The 19,497-nt window shown below is 38.7% G+C and overlaps 1 protein-coding gene across 4 annotated transcripts in view; it reads left to right on the top strand.

The window, feature by feature from the left end:
* nsd3 (nuclear receptor binding SET domain protein 3) overlaps positions 1 to 19,497 on the top strand; it is a 152,689-nt gene that overhangs the window by 17,550 nt on the left and 115,642 nt on the right. For all 4 annotated transcript variants that reach the window (XM_051921382.1, XM_051921409.1, XM_028803466.2 and 1 more), the window contains exon 2: positions 6,159 to 7,066. In XM_051921382.1, coding sequence (XP_051777342.1) covers positions 6,203 to 7,066 — 864 coding nt within the window. In that variant the 5' untranslated portion in view covers positions 6,159 to 6,202. The remainder of the gene's footprint in view (positions 1 to 6,158; positions 7,067 to 19,497) is intronic.

Here is a 19,497-nt window from a genome sequence, read left to right as displayed (position 1 = left end):
TGTTAAAGATGAGAAATTTATGAATGCAGTTATTTTCAGTTACAGATATAATCCTGTTTCAGGTTGAGAAGCGACATCAGATTAACTTTAGACTGTAATTTGTTGAAATGTAAAATGAGGCTTCTTGGTTTTGAGGCATTAAATCCATGTATGTGGTAAGCTGCTGATATCCCAGTGTCTGATTTGAAGATCTCTATAATTACTTTGAGAGAATAGTTCAGCGATATATTTCACTGGGTTTTGTTATTCAGGGTTTTCATGGAGACCTTACATTCTGATATTATTTCTTCCATATCCATCTTCCAGCACAGATAGTCTATCTTGCCATTGCTTTTTAGTCAGAGGTGGAAGTCAATTGTTCAACTATTTCAATACAAGTCGTGAACTTTTGTTTAACGTCTTCAAGCTGAGCAGCAAGTGCACTAAATTTATTTTCAAAATTACTCACATTTTCCTATATTTGGTCCTCAATTTTTTTCTAGCATACCTTTTAAAGGTTTGCCTCAAAATGATTACTTAAATGTTTCTCCAAGTCTTTAATATCTTGAAGCAGCTTCTAATTTGTCATGTTTTATGTCCTTTATGTATTTCCTGATATCCTTTTTAATCTATTTATATTACTCTTTAACTCATTTATGTCCCCCCCATCAACCTCCAGTGTGGTAGTTATTGCGATGATCATTACCTTCAACTCGGATTGTTCGTTTCGGTTTTTTCCGTGCTCCACGGGTGGAGTAGCAAGTCCAGTCGGTAAGGCCATTTTCAGTTTCAGTGAACCTTCTGGGATCAACAAGTTCTCCTGGCCTGATTCACTTGCACTTTCACTATCGGGTGGAGTTGATGCTGCAGCGTCATTTCCCAGGAGATCTGTGCTTGCGCCTGTCTGTTCCAGGTCAGTCTCTGGCAAGTTGTACCTTGAACTTGGGGCCTGTTTAGGCGTGGATGTAGCTTTAGCTGTCTTTTCTGTTTCTTTCTGAGCCTCTTTTTCTGGCACTCATGCTTGTATATACTTCCATATACTGTAATTGAAGCCCCTTGGGTTGAGTAAATACAGGATATCTCGGGATGATAAAAAAAAAAGGAACAAATGACACTGCTGCTAATGGAGTTCCGTCTCAGACATCCATCTTTCAAAATGGATGAGACCAGTACAACAATATTTTTTGTTGTTTTAGTTACCTTGCTTGTTGCAATTCAGAGCCTTTGATTGCCTATTTGAGTTTTAAACTGCAACAACTAGATTTTTAATTGTTGCCTGTTTTCTTAACCAGCCATCAGTTAATAATGAGGTGCAAATGACAAAGCAAATACCAGCTCTCCAGGTTACAAGTTTTGATTTAAACCTGTGCACATACATCATGAAGTATCTGTGCTAATAAAATGTTTTGGAATAAATGAGAGAGAAGGGAAGAACCACAAAATTTGGATGAAGTTCTCATAAAATAAATAATATGCAATTTTTGTCATAGAAGAATGAAGGCACTATCAAGACATATAATTAAATACCAAGTTTTATTATCTGTAAAGCCCAGCTTTTAATTACAGTATTTGGTGAAATGAAAACCTGCAGCCACTATGGGCCTCCAGGACTGAAACTGAATACCCCGATATATAGAGTTTCACTTTCCCATTAAGTTAAGGAAGATGGATTTGGATTCTTCCAGCTGAGCAAAATAAGCTGTTGCACAAATAGTGTGGTGTAGGATATTACAACCTTTTTTTATTTATCACACTCTTTTATCCCATCTAACATTACTTGATATTGCTGTTAAGGCAATTAGAGTGATTTTAAAATCATGGCTATCTCAAGAGATGTAAACAATGTTTACCCAAAATAAGTTAATGCATAGAGCATTCCAAAAATTGTGACCTTGTGACATGGGCACTTAATGATATTTAATTCTTATATATGTGAGCATTTAACAATTTTAGGTAGCATCTAGAATGCTTGGTGTATACTGAATTAGAATTTATTTTAGGAATAGCTGAATTTCATTCCTTTTTTGAAATTTTAATTGTTTGCTCCTTGAGATTTGCTTATGTACTCTGACGATGTTGTCTGAGTTTTCATCCAAAACAAGTCGGTATCACCTCAGGGATAGATATAAATAAAAGATGAGGGATGTTACTATGTAAGTTGCTTTTAGCAATGTTTCTAATTTGTATTTAGAACAAAAAGTGTGTTGCTGGAAGATTACATTTGTATCATGTTAGTTTAAAAGATGCACATACATTATCAATATGGAGATCTCTAAATGTCACAGAAGGTGATTGTCATGTATAGTTAATTTAAATGATTTTAGCAAATGGCTGCAATATGACAAAGAGTGAAAAATTGAAGGGGGTCTGAATACTTTCCGTACCCACTGTATATTTCCCCAAACTGGGGAAGGTTGCAGAAAAGAACCTGTGCATTCCTCCCTCAAGCAGCCCTTCTGAGAGGGCTTTCAGCACTGGATGAAATGTTGTAACATGTAATCAAGTTGCTCTGAAGCCATGAAACTCTGGAAAGACTGGTGCTTCTGTCACACAACTTGAAGTTTCTTCAGTAGAATTTTATCGTTTTTATTTTTTCTGGTATTGTTGTGCAATATTGAAGTTCTGTCTTAAAGATTGTTTAAAAATGTTATAGGTTTGGGGTTTTTTTTTTTTTTTTTTGGTATCTTTTTGTAATATATGACAGAACTTGTTTACAAATGCTATAGTTTTTTCCTGTGCAGTGTTTGACAGAACTTCAGATGCTGCTCAATTCACCTTACAGCAGAGCAATTTATGTTTATCCACTTAGTAATGTTCATGCGCTGTATTTCAGTTATGATTAGTATTTTATTCCTTTTGGATCAATATCTTGCTTATATTAAGGATGTCTGTTTAAAATGTGTTTATTATAATAGTTTTATTGGTCTTACTGCTATTTTTTTGTTTAAATCCTGTAGGCCACATTGAAATGGTTTACTCATACTTGCACTGTTTGATCTCAGTAATTCTTTTACTGGTGATTTTAATATTTTTGTGTTATTTTACTTCAGTTTTAAGTAAATAAATAAGACCTGTTTTCCTTAACTGTTGTTTCCATTAATCTCATTCATAAAACTACAATTAATATCTTACCATCAAGACCAAGCTAGATCAACAAGACTTTTACAAACATGTTTTTAAAGGATGCAAAATATCATCTAATTATCATTATCGTCAAAGTCCTAGAAGATATCCAGATATGATTTTTTGCTAATATTGCACACCCCAATCACAGTGAGGCATTATGCGCCCATAGTGCTGTTGGTATAAAGGAGCTCCAGTAGCATTTCTTGACACACTTCTTCGAAGTAATTCATTGGCTGAAAGTACTCAGTTGTGTCACAAAGAGAATGTGCAGCATTCACTCAGTTTTGTTTTAATTCTCTCCTTTGCTACTACCTTCATAACTGAGCTTGCCCTTTTAATTAGCTTATTGATTTGGTGGACCTCTCTTGAAGTGATGTTACCAGTCCAGCACACCACAGTGTAGAAAATCACACTGGCCATCACAAAGTCACAGAAGATGTGAAAGATGTCACTTTCCATATTGCAAACAAATGTCATGATATTTAGCAAGATCTTCTTTTCATTTTTGGCTGTATTGAATTACCAACTAAATAGAAAAGAGAGCATCCATTTTCTTAAAGCCATTTCATTTATATTACCTAAGTGAATCAGAGGCAGGTGTGGTATGCGCCTGTGACTGGCAGTCGTCTAGACTGATATACCCAAAGATTCACGCCAACTAATTTGTAACTCAGCCCGGCAAAATCAAACAAGATTTACTTTTGTCTTGTGTCATAGGGCAGGTTCTGTGTGCATAACAACTGACAACCAGTGAGCACTTACCTGGAAATACGATGCATATAATGTAGCTATGAGGAAAAAGGAATGTGGTTGTTTGGGACAACAGCAAAGAATTTATTCCTGTAGTACTTTTTTATACAAGGCATGTAGCCCAAACTACATAGTTTAAAGAAAAAAAAGAAAAACAACAAATGAGAAATAAGTATAGTCAGACCTCTGTATCTGTGGGGGGATTAGTTCCAGGATCACCTGCAGATGCTAATATAATACACTCATATAAAAATAGCATAGTACAGTGGGAGAAATAAGTATTGAATGTGCCAAATTTTTTTCCAGTGAATATATTTCAAATGAGACTATTCACATGAAATTCTCACCAGACATTGGTATTAACTCAAGAAATCCACAAATATAAAGAATGCTTTACCTTAATGGCCTAAAGGTTGAGAAACACTGGTCTAATGTGATGTGATTTCTAGTTGTGTAATCTGGCGATCATCAGCTTCAGTCGTCAAGATAGAAATCCTCTGTAACAAGAAGCTGTGTAGTGTAACATTGGTTTTAATCAATTTTAATTTATATAATCTTCTCAAATGTTGACAGTTGCATCTACTTTCAATTTTCAGTTCAGAATTTTTTACTTTTTGTTTTATTTTACATGCAGCTAATGCTAAAGTGTGGTATGCAAGTGGCATACAAAAGTTTAGGCACTTTTGCTTAAAATGTCTATTACATTGAATTGATCACCAAAATGCATAACGTTAAAAATGACACATTTCTTTAATATTTTAAATAATATTACATTTTAATTTCCACTATTCACAGGTGTAAAATATCAAAAAAATGGAAAGAGCCCGAAGCCAAAGTTTGGGCACCTGACATGGTCAGTACTTAGTAGCACCCCCTTTGGCAAGTATCACAGGTTGTAAACACTTTTTTTAGCCAGTTCTTACTTGGGGTATTTTTGCCCATTTATCCTTGTAAAAGGCTTCTATTTCTGCAAGATTCTTGGGCCATCTTGCATGCACTGCTGCTTTGAGATCTAGCCACAGATTTTCAATGATGTTTAGCTCAGGGGACTGTGAGGGCAATGGCAAAGCTATCAGCTTGTGTCTCTTGAGATATTCCATTGTAGAATTTGAGGTGTTTTTCGGATCATTATCTTGTTTTAGGACCCATCCTCTTTTTGACTTCAACATTTTTTAACAGATGTTGTGATATTTGCTTCCAGAATTTGCTGGTATTTATTTGAATCCATTCTTCCCTCTACCTTGTCCCCTGTGCAACTGTCTGCATCACAAGCCCAAACCATGATCGATCCACCCTGTGCTCAATAGTTGGAGAGGTGTTCTTTTCCTGGAATTTGGTGCCATTTTTTCTACGAACATACCTTTGCACATTGTGGTAAAAAATGTATATTTTGACTTCTTCAGTCCATATGACTTGTTTCCAAAATGCATTAGACTTATTTAGATGTTCATTTGCAAACTCCAGGCCCTGAAGTTTTTTGCTAGGACACAGGAAAGGTTTTCTTCTGCTGACTCTACCATGAAGGTCATATTTGTTCAGGTGTCAGTGCACAGCAGAACATTGCACCACCACTCCAGAATCTGCTAAATCCTCCTCAAGGTCTTTTGTGGTCAGATAGGGTTTTTATTTGTCTTTCTAGCAATCCAATGAATTGTTCTTTCAAAAAGTTGTCTTGGTTGTCCAGTCCTCAACTTGATCTCTACCATTCCTGTTAACTGCCATTTCTTAAAATCATTACAGAATGAGGAAATGGCTATCTGGAAATGCTTTGCTATCTTCTTGTAGCTTTATCCTGCTCTATGAGCATCAATTTTTCAGAGTGCTAGGCAGCTGCTTAGAAGAGCCCATGGCTGCTGATTGTTGGGACAAGGTTTGAGGAGTCAGAGAATTTATACAGCTTTGCAATTTGCTTCATCTGGAGTTTCCTGTGATGACTGTGAACAAGCCATAGCCCTGACATCTAAGTAAGGTCTGAGACCTTGGTAAAAGTTATCTGAGACCTCAAATATCTTGGGGTGCTCCTTTCCTTTTTTCGCTGTACATTTGTACAAAACAAAAACAATATTGTACACTAATCTTGCATAAGATGCTGAAAAGAAATGTGTTATCTTTAATTTTATGCCTTTTGGTGATCAGTTCATCTTCTGCTCAGTTAGCTATTCACAGTAACAGACATTTACAGCAAGAACAGTCTGGTATAAAAGTTCTAAGCATGTGATATTTATTTAGAGATATTCATTATAGTTTTGATAAGTGCCTTTTTGATACGTTTTTGTTTCACCGTGTGCTTTACTTTTTTTCAGGCCCCGTAAAAGAAAGGGAATGTTAAGGATGCTGGAGCAGAACAATGGATTTCTCCTTCTCTTTCATGCAAGGGATCATGGGAAACACAATTCAGCAACCCCCTCAACTAATTGACTCGGCTAATATCCGCCAAGACGAAGTGTATGATGCTGGCAGTGAAAATGGTGATGATGTTGTGCCATCAGCCTATGGTGCTGCCCTGGAGACTGGTTTTTCTTTACCTCCTTCAACCACTGATGATTTGCCTTCAGTCCCCAATGGCTACCCCGCGAACATTAGCCTTTATGAGTCACAGACCAAGTACCCTGTGTATTCTCAGTTTCCTAATGGGTCTGCTAATGGATATTCTGCCATTCGAAGTTATAGTACCAGTGATAATCACTGTCTTCTTTCACCTGAAAATACCATGTTAAGGCCTTTAGTTCATGAGAAGGTCCCTGCTTCTCCTTCACCTTCTCAGTTGGCTTCTTCAGTTCTTCCATCCTTAATCCTTCCTTCATCACCACCCCCTACACTTCCTTCTATTACAACTGTAATAACTACTCCACCTCAATCTCAACTGCCTATTACTCCCAAAAAGAATAGTTCCCCTGAAATTAAGTTAAAGATTATAAAAACATACCATAACGGGAGAGAGCTATTTGAATCATCACTTTGTGGCGATTTGCTTAATGAAGTACAAGCTTATGAGACTTCACAGAGAAAACATGAACGTAAAAAGGAAAAAAGGAAAAAAAGCAAGCACAATTTGCACAAACGAGAGGAACATGTTCTAGCACCAGTTGTAGAACAGACTCCTGAACAAGATCATGAACTACAATCAGTCCAGGTGCAGGCTGAAAAGTCCAAACTTGAAGAGATGCACCAGAATCGCAAACCTCCCAAAACTACTCCAAAAGAGCGAAAAGTAAGTTATAATTATACCTATCCTAGTTTTTGAAATAATGTTAGGAATCAAGTGTGAAGTACATAATATTACTCACATTAATGGTATGGAAATTAATAAATTGCTTGAGTAGTGCATTGTGGCATCCATATGGAGCACAGCTCTGATTCTGAATGACAACTTGGGTCATAGAAAACTTTAGTTGCCTTGTACCTAGCATGAGTTGTCAGTTGCTAGGGGGTGCCAGACATCATTTGTAGTTGGAAGGATGGGTTTGAGTGCATAATGTTTCTTGGTCTTTTAATGGTATCTGGAGATTGGGGCAGTTATGTCATAAAACCATTTAAAGGTGTGCTTCCGGGTTTCCTGTTCCTTTGCATGACCTCATGAGGTAATAATATATGTGGTTGTTTTTTGCTTGTACTTCATTGTTTAAACACTTAACAACTAACAATAGTATTTTAAAATTAACCCTCTAAAGGACCAGAAGCCAATGAAGACTGGCTAAAACTGGAGTAATAAGGTAAAGCTTCTGTGTGCAGGGGTGCGGAAATCCAACACCTGACTCGTCAGACATGGGTAAATTGACCATCGGACAAGCGTGTTTTTCTGGTTTTAGTTGTCCGCGGACAAGTGCAATTTTGTGGAGAAAAAAGAATTATATGTGCTGTGCAGGGCACATTTTTACTACTACTTTCAAATTTTAAACATTTGGGTACGTACTTCTTGCTGAAATGGTCTACTTAGGCATGTCCTTCATGTCTCAAATTGGTCTTCAATATTGTTTACAAAATGACGGCTGATTTTTCAAAGGGGAAGCACTCTTACGGTCTTACATAAGTATTTTACCCTACTATTTACAAGCTTGGAGATGCAGTCATTTTTTTTCATGTCAACATTACGATGTAATCTGATGATTTTTCATTATAATTGATAACTTTTATATATTATTGATAAAATTCATTGTTTCTACATAAAAATGCGGTCATTATACATACAAATGTTTTCACCACATAACAAAGCTTGTTAGGCAGTTAATCTTTCCTGAAATTTGCGATTTCATGTAGGTTGTGATATATTGAGGAGTTAAGAAATTTATTGCGTGACAACATCAATTTTGATGAGCTGTCTATAGATTTTTTTAGCTGTGTAGAGACTTTTTCATATAAAACAAGTTGGTTTTGCACTGTCAGAATGTTTTCTTCTTTATTTTTAATAAACTAACGGTTTCCAAATGTTATAAAATATCTATAAAAATCTTCACTTAGACGCGATTATTTTTTCCCGACAACATCAGTAATATTTAGTTAATATATCAGTTGACTGATGAGGAAGTTAAACATGCACCATCTGAATGGCAAGCACTTAAAGTGCAGATATCAATGCAACGGCAGTACCATCCACTTGCTGTCTATACCTCAGTTCTGCAGAGGAAGGAAGAGGCTCTGAAGAATGTTTTGTGTGCTGATCTCACTGTTTCTTACAGTTTCTCCTTCCAGCTTCTTGTGAGAGATTATTCTCCAATATGAATTTATTAAAGAGTTCTCTAAGAACCCACCTGACTCAGGAAAACCTTCAAAACCAGATGTGCATTGTTGTTGATGGCAAACCTTTAGAAGAGTTTGACCCACTAGCTGTGGAATTCTGGCTGTCATCTGGCAACAGGCACATCACTCATAAAAAACCTGCAAAGTCATCAGCATCCACTTCTGCAGGACCATCAGTCCAGGAACCATGCAGTTCAGCTCAAGCAGAAATAGATAGATAGAGATAGATAGATAGATGAACAGCATTTAGCCCATGCTGTCTAAGATGGTAAAGATTCTTGGGGGAGAAGATGTTGTAAGACAAAAGCTGAAGAACATGGCAGAAAATGAATCGGGACAGTGTTTTGTTATGTAACTGTAATATGTAAAACAGAACTAGTGTAGCTATAATAAAGGCATTGTTTATTAGTGAGTTAAAATGATAAGGGAATCCTTTATATAATGTTCTAGAGCAAGGTGGCAAAATACTACTCCCTGAAAGAACTTTTTTCAGTTTTAAAATGGAAGGCAGTTTTGGTATCAATAAAAAAGATCAGAAAAAATAAACTATTTTTCACTTTTGTTATTTGTTTATGGGCAAGTGAATTTAACTGGCGGACAAGTGGATTTTCTAAGTTTACTTGTCTGTGGACAAGCAGAAAAAAATTTGATTTCCACACCCCTGGTGTGTCTGTGAGAAGTTTACAGTAGCTGCAGGGTTTTGTTGTAGCTGAGAAAGGGATTTCTGGTTAACTACAGTGTATAATGATTTACAGTAGTCCAATCGCGAAGAAATAAAGGCATGAACCACTTTTTCAAGATCAGTGAAAAGCAAAAAGGACTTTATCTTAGCTAACACTTGTGGTTGGAAAAACAGGCTTTAACAGTAGAATTTATGTTTTCCCAACTTTAGGTCACTATGATGTATCATGTGTAAGTTACTAGCACAGGTTTTAATGTATTTTTCTAGTGGACCATTACATTCGTAGGCATTATGAGTGTTAAAGAGCCCAAACGTCACAATCTTGGTTTTCTTTACATTAAAATCAAGAAAGTTTAACAACATCCAAGACTTAATGTCTTCCTCTCAATTCAATAAGAATGTAAGGGAGTGTGTGGCAGTGCAGGTTGGCTCCATGCTCCCAGTTGAACAAGGGAGCCTCTTGAACCTGCTACCGCCAATAACGTACCTGAAGGATGAGCCAGACGATGATGACACAACACACAAACATAGCAAGGGGTAGGTGTAAAAGTGCTGAGGTGCTTTTTATAAAAAAAATCCATCCAAACAAATTAAGTGTTCAAATAAATGAATAATCCAATAATGGAAGATGTTCAGTGGAGGTTAAAATCAATCAAATAAATATTCCTTAAAAGCGAGGTTAAAATCAGCAGAAACAGTCTAATGAAAATCACTCAAGCCCAGGTGCAGCCCTTTAAAACAGACGTCTCTCTAGCTTATCCTATTTGGACCTCTCAGCACAGAGAGACGTCAAACAACACGGGCAGACAACCTTCAGTTCTGGCTTATGTCTCTGCCACCCATACAACCGTGATCCACGAGGAGCCACCAAGTCTTCACTCCCTTGGTCTCCCTCTGCAATCTCCGACCCTGCAGGGAAGTCCCTCTGGACTACTCTTGCTCCTACTCCGAATCACAGCAGGAGTAACCTTCAGCCCCCTTTAGAGTGCCAGCCACTAGCTCCATCACTGGGGGCTTCAGTCCCTTCCTGCAGCTTCTTCCCATCTTGCACGGGCTCTCTCTTGCTCACTCCTGCCCTCCTTTAACTTCCCTTTCATTCCTTTCTGTCCCTTTTTACCCTTTCATTTGTTTTTTGTTTTTTCTCGCTCCTCTCCTTCAGCCCAGCACATCTCTTTCTTGTCTTGCCAACTCACCTTTCCAGGTCTTGCAGCTGGCAGAGACTTCAGCAACCGTGGTCCCTTTCAAATATGGCTTAGCCACGATTGCCTCATTGAGCACATCTGCTGTGACTCCCCAAGCTGTCTTCTCCCATCTTCCACACACCCATGGCGATCAAGCCTGTCATTCAATTATTTATTTATTTAAAAATCTGCCACCTTTTTCTGAGCTGTGGTCACGTAATACCACAGAGTGGCAGTGTTTCAAAGATAAATAGGTTTGTGTGTCATCAGCATAACAGTGGAAAGAGAAACCATGGGATTCCACAAGTAAGAGGGGCAGAAGAGGAGGAGCAGTTCCCAGGGCATACAGAGAAACTTATGCCTGTCAGGTATGACCTGAACTAAGCAAGAGCAGTACCTTGAATGCCATAACTTTCTGAAGACAGGCGATAAGGATGTTATGGTCCATGTCTCAAAAGATTCAGTAAGTTCTAAGACCATAAGGAGTGCATAATCCCCAAATTTAATTATTAATAAGAGGTAATTAAAAACCTTTAAAGGAGTAGATTCAGTGCTGTGGTGAGCTGTAAATCCTGACTGGAGTATTTCACCACTGTAATTTCTCTCCAAAAAGGTTGGGAATTGCAGAACAACAGCTTTTTCCAGCATTTTGGGAGGGAGAGAGAGAGAGAGAGAGAGAGAGAGATCAATGTAGGCCTACAGTTTGAAAGAACCAGATTTAGCTTTGTAATCAATGGACATATAGCAGCATGTTTAAATAAGTTGGAACAGTCTTTACAGCAAGACAGGTGTTGACAATCCACAGTCTACTTTGTCAGTTGTGTTGAAGGAGTGTGCTATGTTCCAATTCCATTACAATGAACTCCCCATTATAACAATTTTTTTTTCTTTCGGTCCAGAACACTTTGTTCTCACAGAATTTGTCATGTAATTTTTTAAAACTGAGTGACTAAAGCATTCTGCCTCTACAAAATTTTAACCTAAAAATCTTGTTTTATTTATTGTTTGTTTTTTTTTTTTTAGTTGTGACTAGGGGGCTCCGCCCCCTGCTCGCTTCGCTCGCCAACCCCTGGTGTTGGGAAATGACAAAGAGCGTGATGTATGAATGAGATATAGCATAGTGTGAAGGTGTAGATGATGCATATAGAAAGCAAACAATAAAGTGTGTGGCACAGTGTAAAGGTTTATTGGAAAATTTCTTTGTACACAACATTAGTAGTAAAGATGGTGTCTTGTTCTTGAATGAGTTTTCCTTGGCATGGAGCACTTATAACCTTAACTTTAACATCAGATGAACGTCGAACTCATGAGAAGGCCACATAAAGTTGTCCATGTCCAAAAACGGGTTCAGAGAGGTAGATGCCAACCTTGTCCATGGGTTGTCCTTGTGATTTGTTGATGGTCATGGCAAATGCAGGTTTAATGGGGAGCTGTCGCCGTTTAAGTGTAAAAGGTAATTTCAGGTCAGAACTTGTAAGGTCAATTCTAGGAATCGGAACAGTATTGTTAGCATGTGACCCTGTAAGAACTGTCGCTTGAATAACATTGTGTGTCATGGTGTTGATGACCAAACGTGTGCCATTGCATAAACCCTGTTTAGTGTTAAGGTTTCTTAATAGCATGATTATTGTTCCGTTTTTAAGGGTAAGATTGTGTCGTGGTAATCCGGCTGGGTTAATAGTGTTTAAATATTCTAAGGGGAAATGAAGATGGTCATTGTCGTCATCAGAGTCAACTTTGTCAGAGTTTAGAAAGAGTTGTCTCTCTCCAGGAAGTAATGTAATGACTTGGTTATTTATGTGATCCACATTAATATTTTTTGGACATAATATAGTGCGTTGTGTTAAAAGGGGTATTTGGTTTAATGAGATTGCTGTTCCAAATATCTCTGTAACTAAGTCGTCGCAGATAAAGGCTTGAGGAATTGTAATAATATCTGGGTGAAGTCCATCTGTATTGGTGAGTGTACTATCTGCCAGTTGTAATAAACAATTGTTATAATCTGGATCTGGACATCGCATGTTTTGTACTAACTGTATCTTTTGAAAGCAATGCCAATTGTCTGCGTATTTTAAGGTGGACTGAACAATAGCTGAGCGCATGGCATGTGGAACAATAGCTAAGCACTGTCTAAAATCTCCTCCTAATAAAAGTACCTTTCCTCCAAAGGGAATATTATTATTCATCAACGTTTGTAGAAGTTTATCAATTGTGTTGAGTAAGTGACTGGATGCCATTGTACATTCATCAATAATTAACAGTTTTGCAAGACGGATGTCACGTGCATTGCTACTGTTCATGTTCATAGTGGATAGCGATTTGTAGGATCTAATGCAGTTCATAAAGTTTTTACTTTCAGGTACATCGTTAGTTAGAAGCTTCTGTAGATATTCAGGATATGAATGTAAAGGAGGCAGTCTAATTTGACCCTTTTGACAACAATGTGTAAATTCATTACTTGTATTGCCAGTTGTTTCTTCAGGGAAGTTAAGTGAATCACAATGATTGCAAATGAAATTCATTAATCCCAATGAATTTTCCTCAATAGTGGACTCATTATTGAACGCGCTGTCAGCTAAGTGGCGCAAGCGTTTAGCAGGTGTCTGGCATTGATGTCCGTGACGTGTATCTTTTGCTTGTGCCGTTTTGAGAGGCGCGTCGTTGCATGTCCAGTATTTGGGACGTGCTGTTTTGGAGCTGTAATCGATTCGCCTGTGCTGTGTGAGAAGTCTGTTGTAGTCTACGTCGTGCATTGTTTGTATCGAGCCTTGCCCGTTTTTGTATGTCGGTCAGTCGAGCTTTCTCTTTTTGGAGCCCTGCCTGCTTGTTTTCCGGCATTTCAGATGCGTGTTGTAGACGTCTGCGTTTATTTATGTTGTCTCTTCGCTGCTGTTTTTGTATGTCTGAGACGCGAGGTGTTTCGTTTTGAACCCGTGCCTGTTTCGATGCAGCACTTTGAGACGCGCGCTGCATGCGTCTACGTTCATTGTGTCTGTCCATTTGGGCTCGTCTCTGTAACTCTGTTAGTTGAGCTTTGCGTTTTTGGAGCCGAGACATTTTTTCTTCCGGAGTTTCAGAAGCGCGTTGTAGGCGCCGACGTGTATTTTGTTTTTTCATGCGGGTTCGTGTGTTTGGTCCCGTAATCCGAGCCGTATCGTTTTGTACCCGTGATCGTGAATTCATGACTTGTTTGTTCTTCAGCATGAGAAATATGGATAAGTAATAAGGAGGATCGCACTCACTGTTAATATGGAGCCTTTTCTGCGGTTGAACGGTTAATAGTGCCTCATTGTAATGAGATCCACCTATGCTGCATAGTGTGAATGTGTTGAGATGACGTATGTTTAATACGGACGGTTCCTTCAGAAATGGGGCTTTGTGTGTCATTTCTTATTTATGTTAGTGTGTTCGCGGGTCTGAATCGTCGTTTTTGTGTACGTTTCATGTGCTATGTCCGTAGTCTGTCCCGTTTCGTGTCCAATGGGCTGTGTGTGGCGCTCACGGCTTCTTTTTTTTTTGTGTGCTAGGGGCTTGTTGAATCCTCCTCTTTGTGTGTGTCCCGTTTCGTGTGCAATGGGGTTCGTGCGGCGCTGTGTACGGCACTGGCGTCTGACTCCTTTTTTTCTGTGGTCGCGGCGCCTCATTTCTTATTTTACGTTGCATTCCATCCGGTTCCCGTTGCTTGGAGGGGGGGGTGGGATTTGTGGGGCGCCTGCACAGTATGTCTTTTGCGTCCACGGCCCATGGCCGGATGTCCCTGCGTCCATCCGGTTTACCATTCTCGGTTAGAAATGTGGATAAGGTTCCTCATATTTTCCAGTAAGAAACTGTTCTCTTTGAAGTTTATAAAATGTGGACTTGGTAAAACTGTAGGACAGGTATGAGTTAAGGCACTCTCACATAGACATCCAGTGATAATATCTTTTTGAGAAGGCTAATTGTCTTATTCAGTCTTTTTATACAGTAGTACTGCAAAGGGGGGTATCAAAATGTCTACAGGTCAGAACTTACACAGTTGTTTTCTCTTGCTCTAAGATTCAGAGCTGCCGGAGGGAGCTGTGGGACAGAGGTTTCTCCTGTTATTGCAGAAGTCATTCAGACCCATTAGTGCTTCTGAGCTCCACATCTGATGGGCTAAAAGTACTCCTGGGTCTAGCTTTGAAAGAAGTCTTCCTGCCTCAATCAAGTGACTCAGTCACAAGCAGAGTATTAAGCTCCTTAGCATTAGGCCCAAGTGTTACTCAGGTTGTGAAAATTGTGCTAAAATCATTAGTCCTGAGTGTCTACAGATGCGTCTTGCATAAGCATTAGAACCAAGAATCACTCGGTCTATAAAAGTAGTATCAGCTTAAGTCCCGAGCTTTAATCGGGCAACATTATAATGGGCAAAGGTATCGGTGCATCTTCTTTTCTCACATGGAAGTGTGATCAATAACCCCCTCCTTGATAATGCCGTCTCGTAAGAAATGTTTTTCAGCAGCCCAGGTGTTGCATACTCTTGTTAGTGATACAAGCAGTGATGTTGAGGATGCTGAAGAGGTTCCCATCTGCGGTGATGAGGAAGTGAATCTGTCCTCAGGTAGTGAAACTGAAATGGACAGTGAGTGAATCCAAAAGTGACTGGCCGTCTGTTGACCGTGCTTCAAATAAACCAGCACCACCTTGTTTTGATTTTGTGGGGCAGCCAGGAATAAAAGTGGACGTTGACAGTCAAGATCCACTCACTTACCTGAAGTTATTCCTGGCTGATGACGTGATCAACAGAATTGTTGTCGAGACAAATTGTTATGCTGAACAGTGTCAGGCAAATATCCATACTCCTAAGTAGTTTTCCTGTTCAAAATGATGAGAACCAGTAACTGCTAATGATATCTGGGCCTTTTTAGGCTTATTGATATTGCAAGGACGTGTAGTAAAACCTGAGCAGTGATGGTTCTGGTCCAAGAACAAAATTTTGGCAACAACCTTTGGAGAAATTATGTCTTAGTGTAGGTTCTCACTAAGTATGAAATATCTGCATTTTACCAACAATAAACAGTTTGATGAGAATACCCATCCAGCATCCAAATTGAAGGAAATTTGGGAGATATACCAGTCCATTGTTGCAAAATTTTAGAACGTTTGCATTGCGGTCCGTGATGTCAGCATTGAAAGTCTCATGGCTTATAAGGGCAGAGTGTCATGGATACAGTACATCACGTTAAAAAGAGCAAGATTTGGCATAATTTTTATGAGCTTTGTGGATCTAAAATGGGATAAATTTGGAATTCGGTACTGTACACAGGGAAAGGGACAACGTTTGATCTGAAATACAATCTGTACGGTGTTGCTATGTCATCGGTGCTGACTTTGTTGTGGATCTAAAACGGGATACATTTGGAATTCAGTACTGTACACAGGGAAAGGGACAATGTTTGATCCGAAGTACAATCTGTACAGTGTTGCTATGTCATCGGTGCTGACTTTGATAGATGTTCTGCTGGATCAAGGTTACCATGTAACCATGGACAATTTTTATACTTCGCCAGAGCAATTTGACATCTTGCTGCAAAGAAAGACTGACACATATGGAACAGCGCATCCTAACCATTGTACCATGCCTGAAGACTTTGGCAGAGCTAACTTACAGTGTGCTAGTAGCTTAGAAAAGTGCTTGTGCTGAAATGGAGGGACAAGACAGGTGTTTGTCTTAGCACTGTACATAATGCAGCTACAGTCACTGTAAAGGCAAAAGGCAACAAGTAGGATATGAAGCCTTGTACTATGGTCGACTACAATACCATGGGCGGCGTAGATCATGCAGATCAAGAATTGACTTTCTATCTCGTTATGTGGAGGCAACAAAAGAAATGCTACAAAAAGATATTTCATCATCTGGTGGAACAGTGCATTTGGAATGCATTCGCAGAAGCTGGCAAGAGTGTATCTCATGCAAACTCTACATGCCAGTAGAACAAATCATTGCTGCACATCCACTGTCCACACTACCTCTAAAGAGACATGGTCAACCCAGCACATTGCGGATCAATCCAGAGTGTCTTATTGCTAGCCGTTTTATTGATTATATATAATCTAACTCATACTTGTGCACTGTGTTCAAGAACTGATGAATCTGGAAAGAAAATCCAAAAACAAACACGCTATTATTGTCCTGACTGTGACATTGGATTGTTTCTTTCACCGTGCTTTAAAATTTACCACACAAAGGACTCATTTTGAGATTATATACTATTTTGGCATCATTAGTAGTAGTATTTATTACTGTTATTATTTTATTATTATTCCATTATTATTTTATTGTTTATTTCGTATTATTTTTATTCATGATTACTATTATTATTTATATCATTATTATACTTTTGAGATTTAATAAAAATGTAATTTTTCATGGCAAAACAAAATCTTTTTTTTTTTTTTTGGGGAATAAACTGCAATGCTAAGGGGTTTAAAGGATTGTATTATGTGAGGAAAAAAGCATGGCTGAAGCTATAGTATTTTAGTAGAAGAAAAGAGCCTGGTTTGAACCCAGAAGTAATGTTGAGTAGTTGTGATCGGGGTTAAGTGTCTAATTTTCTCCTATCTTCCACTGCCTCCACTTCAGGTAAGTGTTGCCATACTCCATCCACGACTCCAACTCCTCTGGCTGAGACGGGGACACTCCTTATTACACTAGGAACACCAGGACAGACATTAGTTGGCATTGTGTTTTTAAATCTTTAATTGTTTAGTATGCATGTCATGTTCCTGTCCTTCCTTATCTTTTCCTAAATTGCTGCACTTCACATTCTCATGTTTTGCAGCTCCGAAATTCTATTTAGAAAACATGGTTAATGATGTATTTTTTTTTTTCTTCCATGAAAGACACCCCTAATACTGCACAAGTAACGGCACTGAATGTTTGTACCCATATATGAATTTTTGTTTCTTCACCCTAGCTTGCATTTGAGTGTATTTGAATATACTGTGTACCTCAACAAATCTTCTCCTGCTGTTGTTATTGATGGTACTGAACATTGTTTACCAGATGTGAATTGCTTTCTTCAGCAGACAGTTTTAAAATAACTTGCAATAAATGTTACATTTATAATCACACACATTGCTTCATTTACATGTGATGGAAAAAAAATAAAACAAGTCTGAAAACTGTTGGCATTCCAGTTATTTCAGCTGGGTATGAAACATCTGTAAAATCTCCTGAGATGACATTGCAGTATTCTTCACACACCATGGAATACAAAGTACAGAGCCAGCATGAATCGGATTTGGAGAAGGAAGGACATCCAAAGTGGTACATAATAGAAAACAATTGAGCCACAAGTGAAGAGTGGTGTGGTGGGTGGTAGCTTACTTGCAGTTTTCACATGCAGTAGACCTGACGATGAATGCAAATGTTAGAATAAATGGTGTTCTTTCTTTGTGAAAATGAAAGGACCAATGCAGTGTGGTACTTGACTGTAAATGAGGTGCCTTTTAAGAGAAAAAAAATATTGTTTGATTATAACTACCGTATGTTGAAATGCTTGTGCATGTATTGAATTCCATGAACCATCGCTTATACTGAATCACACGCATAGGTTGCAGATGAGTGAACAACTGTTTATTCTTGTATTTGCCAACACTGTCAGGTCTACCATGTCCATGAAAACATTGGAAGTGGGCTGAGTTCATGTTCGGCTTGCTCTGCCCATATGTGACATATCATGTGTTCAACTTTCTCCACATAAAACTGATGCTGGCTGTTTATTTTGTGTTCTGACAGCTTTGCTGCTATATCATACACTTGACACATTTTGTGCAAAACTGTATCTTGCATTATAAGTAAGGGTAGGTATACCCATTGATGAGCAGTTGTTCCTGATGAAATGTTTAGGACCTTTCACACAATAAATGTCAAACAAACCCGAGAAGTCTGAAATCAAATTTGAGATAATTGCTGATTTAAGAAACAGATAAATACTGTAGAAATGGGCAGACAAAGGTTTCCCCTTATATTTGGGGGAATAAAAGGCAGTCAGAATGAAAAAGCATTTTCACAAACATGAATTCAAGACAGAATTGATTAACGTGATGAAAACGGTTAATAATATGGTGAAAGACAGAAAGCAGTGGAGTTGGGGATGCTTGAACAGGAACTGATGTGGCAGGTAGATGGATTCTGGGTACTGGACGTGATGTCATCACATGGGGCTGGAAGTTACATCATCAGTGGGTGGTCTGGTAGTGATGTCACTGAGAGGCATGGTCTTCGGCTGGAATGCAGAGGGATAAAAAGAGAAAAGATCAGATGGCAGCATCAACCACTTGTTCGGCTGAGAAACCACACTATTTAGGCCTGTGAACCGTCTCCAATGTGCACGTGTGTGACAATACTAAATACTATTCCCTTTTTGGAGAACGGTCGCACTCGATTGCTAGGTAAAGACAGTGTTGTTAGTGATGTGCATTGTGAGCCTGTCTCAAACAATATGAGAAAATGCTTTGCATGGCACATAAAGTACTTGCCTGAAAGAAAATCCTGCTTCATATCTATCTAAACAAAATGAGACTAGCCCTGCCAGCCCACTGTGAAGGACACAAAAGATGGTCAAGAAGACACTGATAACAGTGGACAGGCAGTGAGAAAACACACACCAACTTGGCTCACAGATTTTGTGATGTGCAAACTGCCCTGACTGCAGAAATAATAGTGAACTAGTGATGAGGAAAGTATTACTCAGTATATACTCAGTCCATCATGCTTCCTACCATTTACCTATGTAATCTGTGAAATATGTAATACCAGCAAGCCCGCGATTCTCAAAAGAATCGCAAATCCAAGAATGGCAATCACTTTCTGTTCCATGCAGTCTCTTTTTTGTTATTCTATGGCTGTGTCGTCAGCGAGAAGTCGTTTGCTGATGGCAGCGGATTCACGTGCTGAAGTGACCATGGCGGCGGATCCGGGCATGGAGGGCTACATAACTAAACGAATATGGTAATATGCGGTGGTGTGGGCGGTCGCGTTCGGGTGGCTGTACAACCTGGTGTGCACGCTTTACCTCA

Source organism: Erpetoichthys calabaricus, chromosome 1 (assembly GCF_900747795.2).
Source record: "Erpetoichthys calabaricus chromosome 1, fErpCal1.3, whole genome shotgun sequence".
Lineage (NCBI taxonomy): Eukaryota > Metazoa > Chordata > Cladistia > Polypteriformes > Polypteridae > Erpetoichthys > Erpetoichthys calabaricus.
The sequence above is the reverse complement of the archived record's forward strand: the minus strand, read 5'-3'. Positions and strand labels throughout refer to the sequence as shown.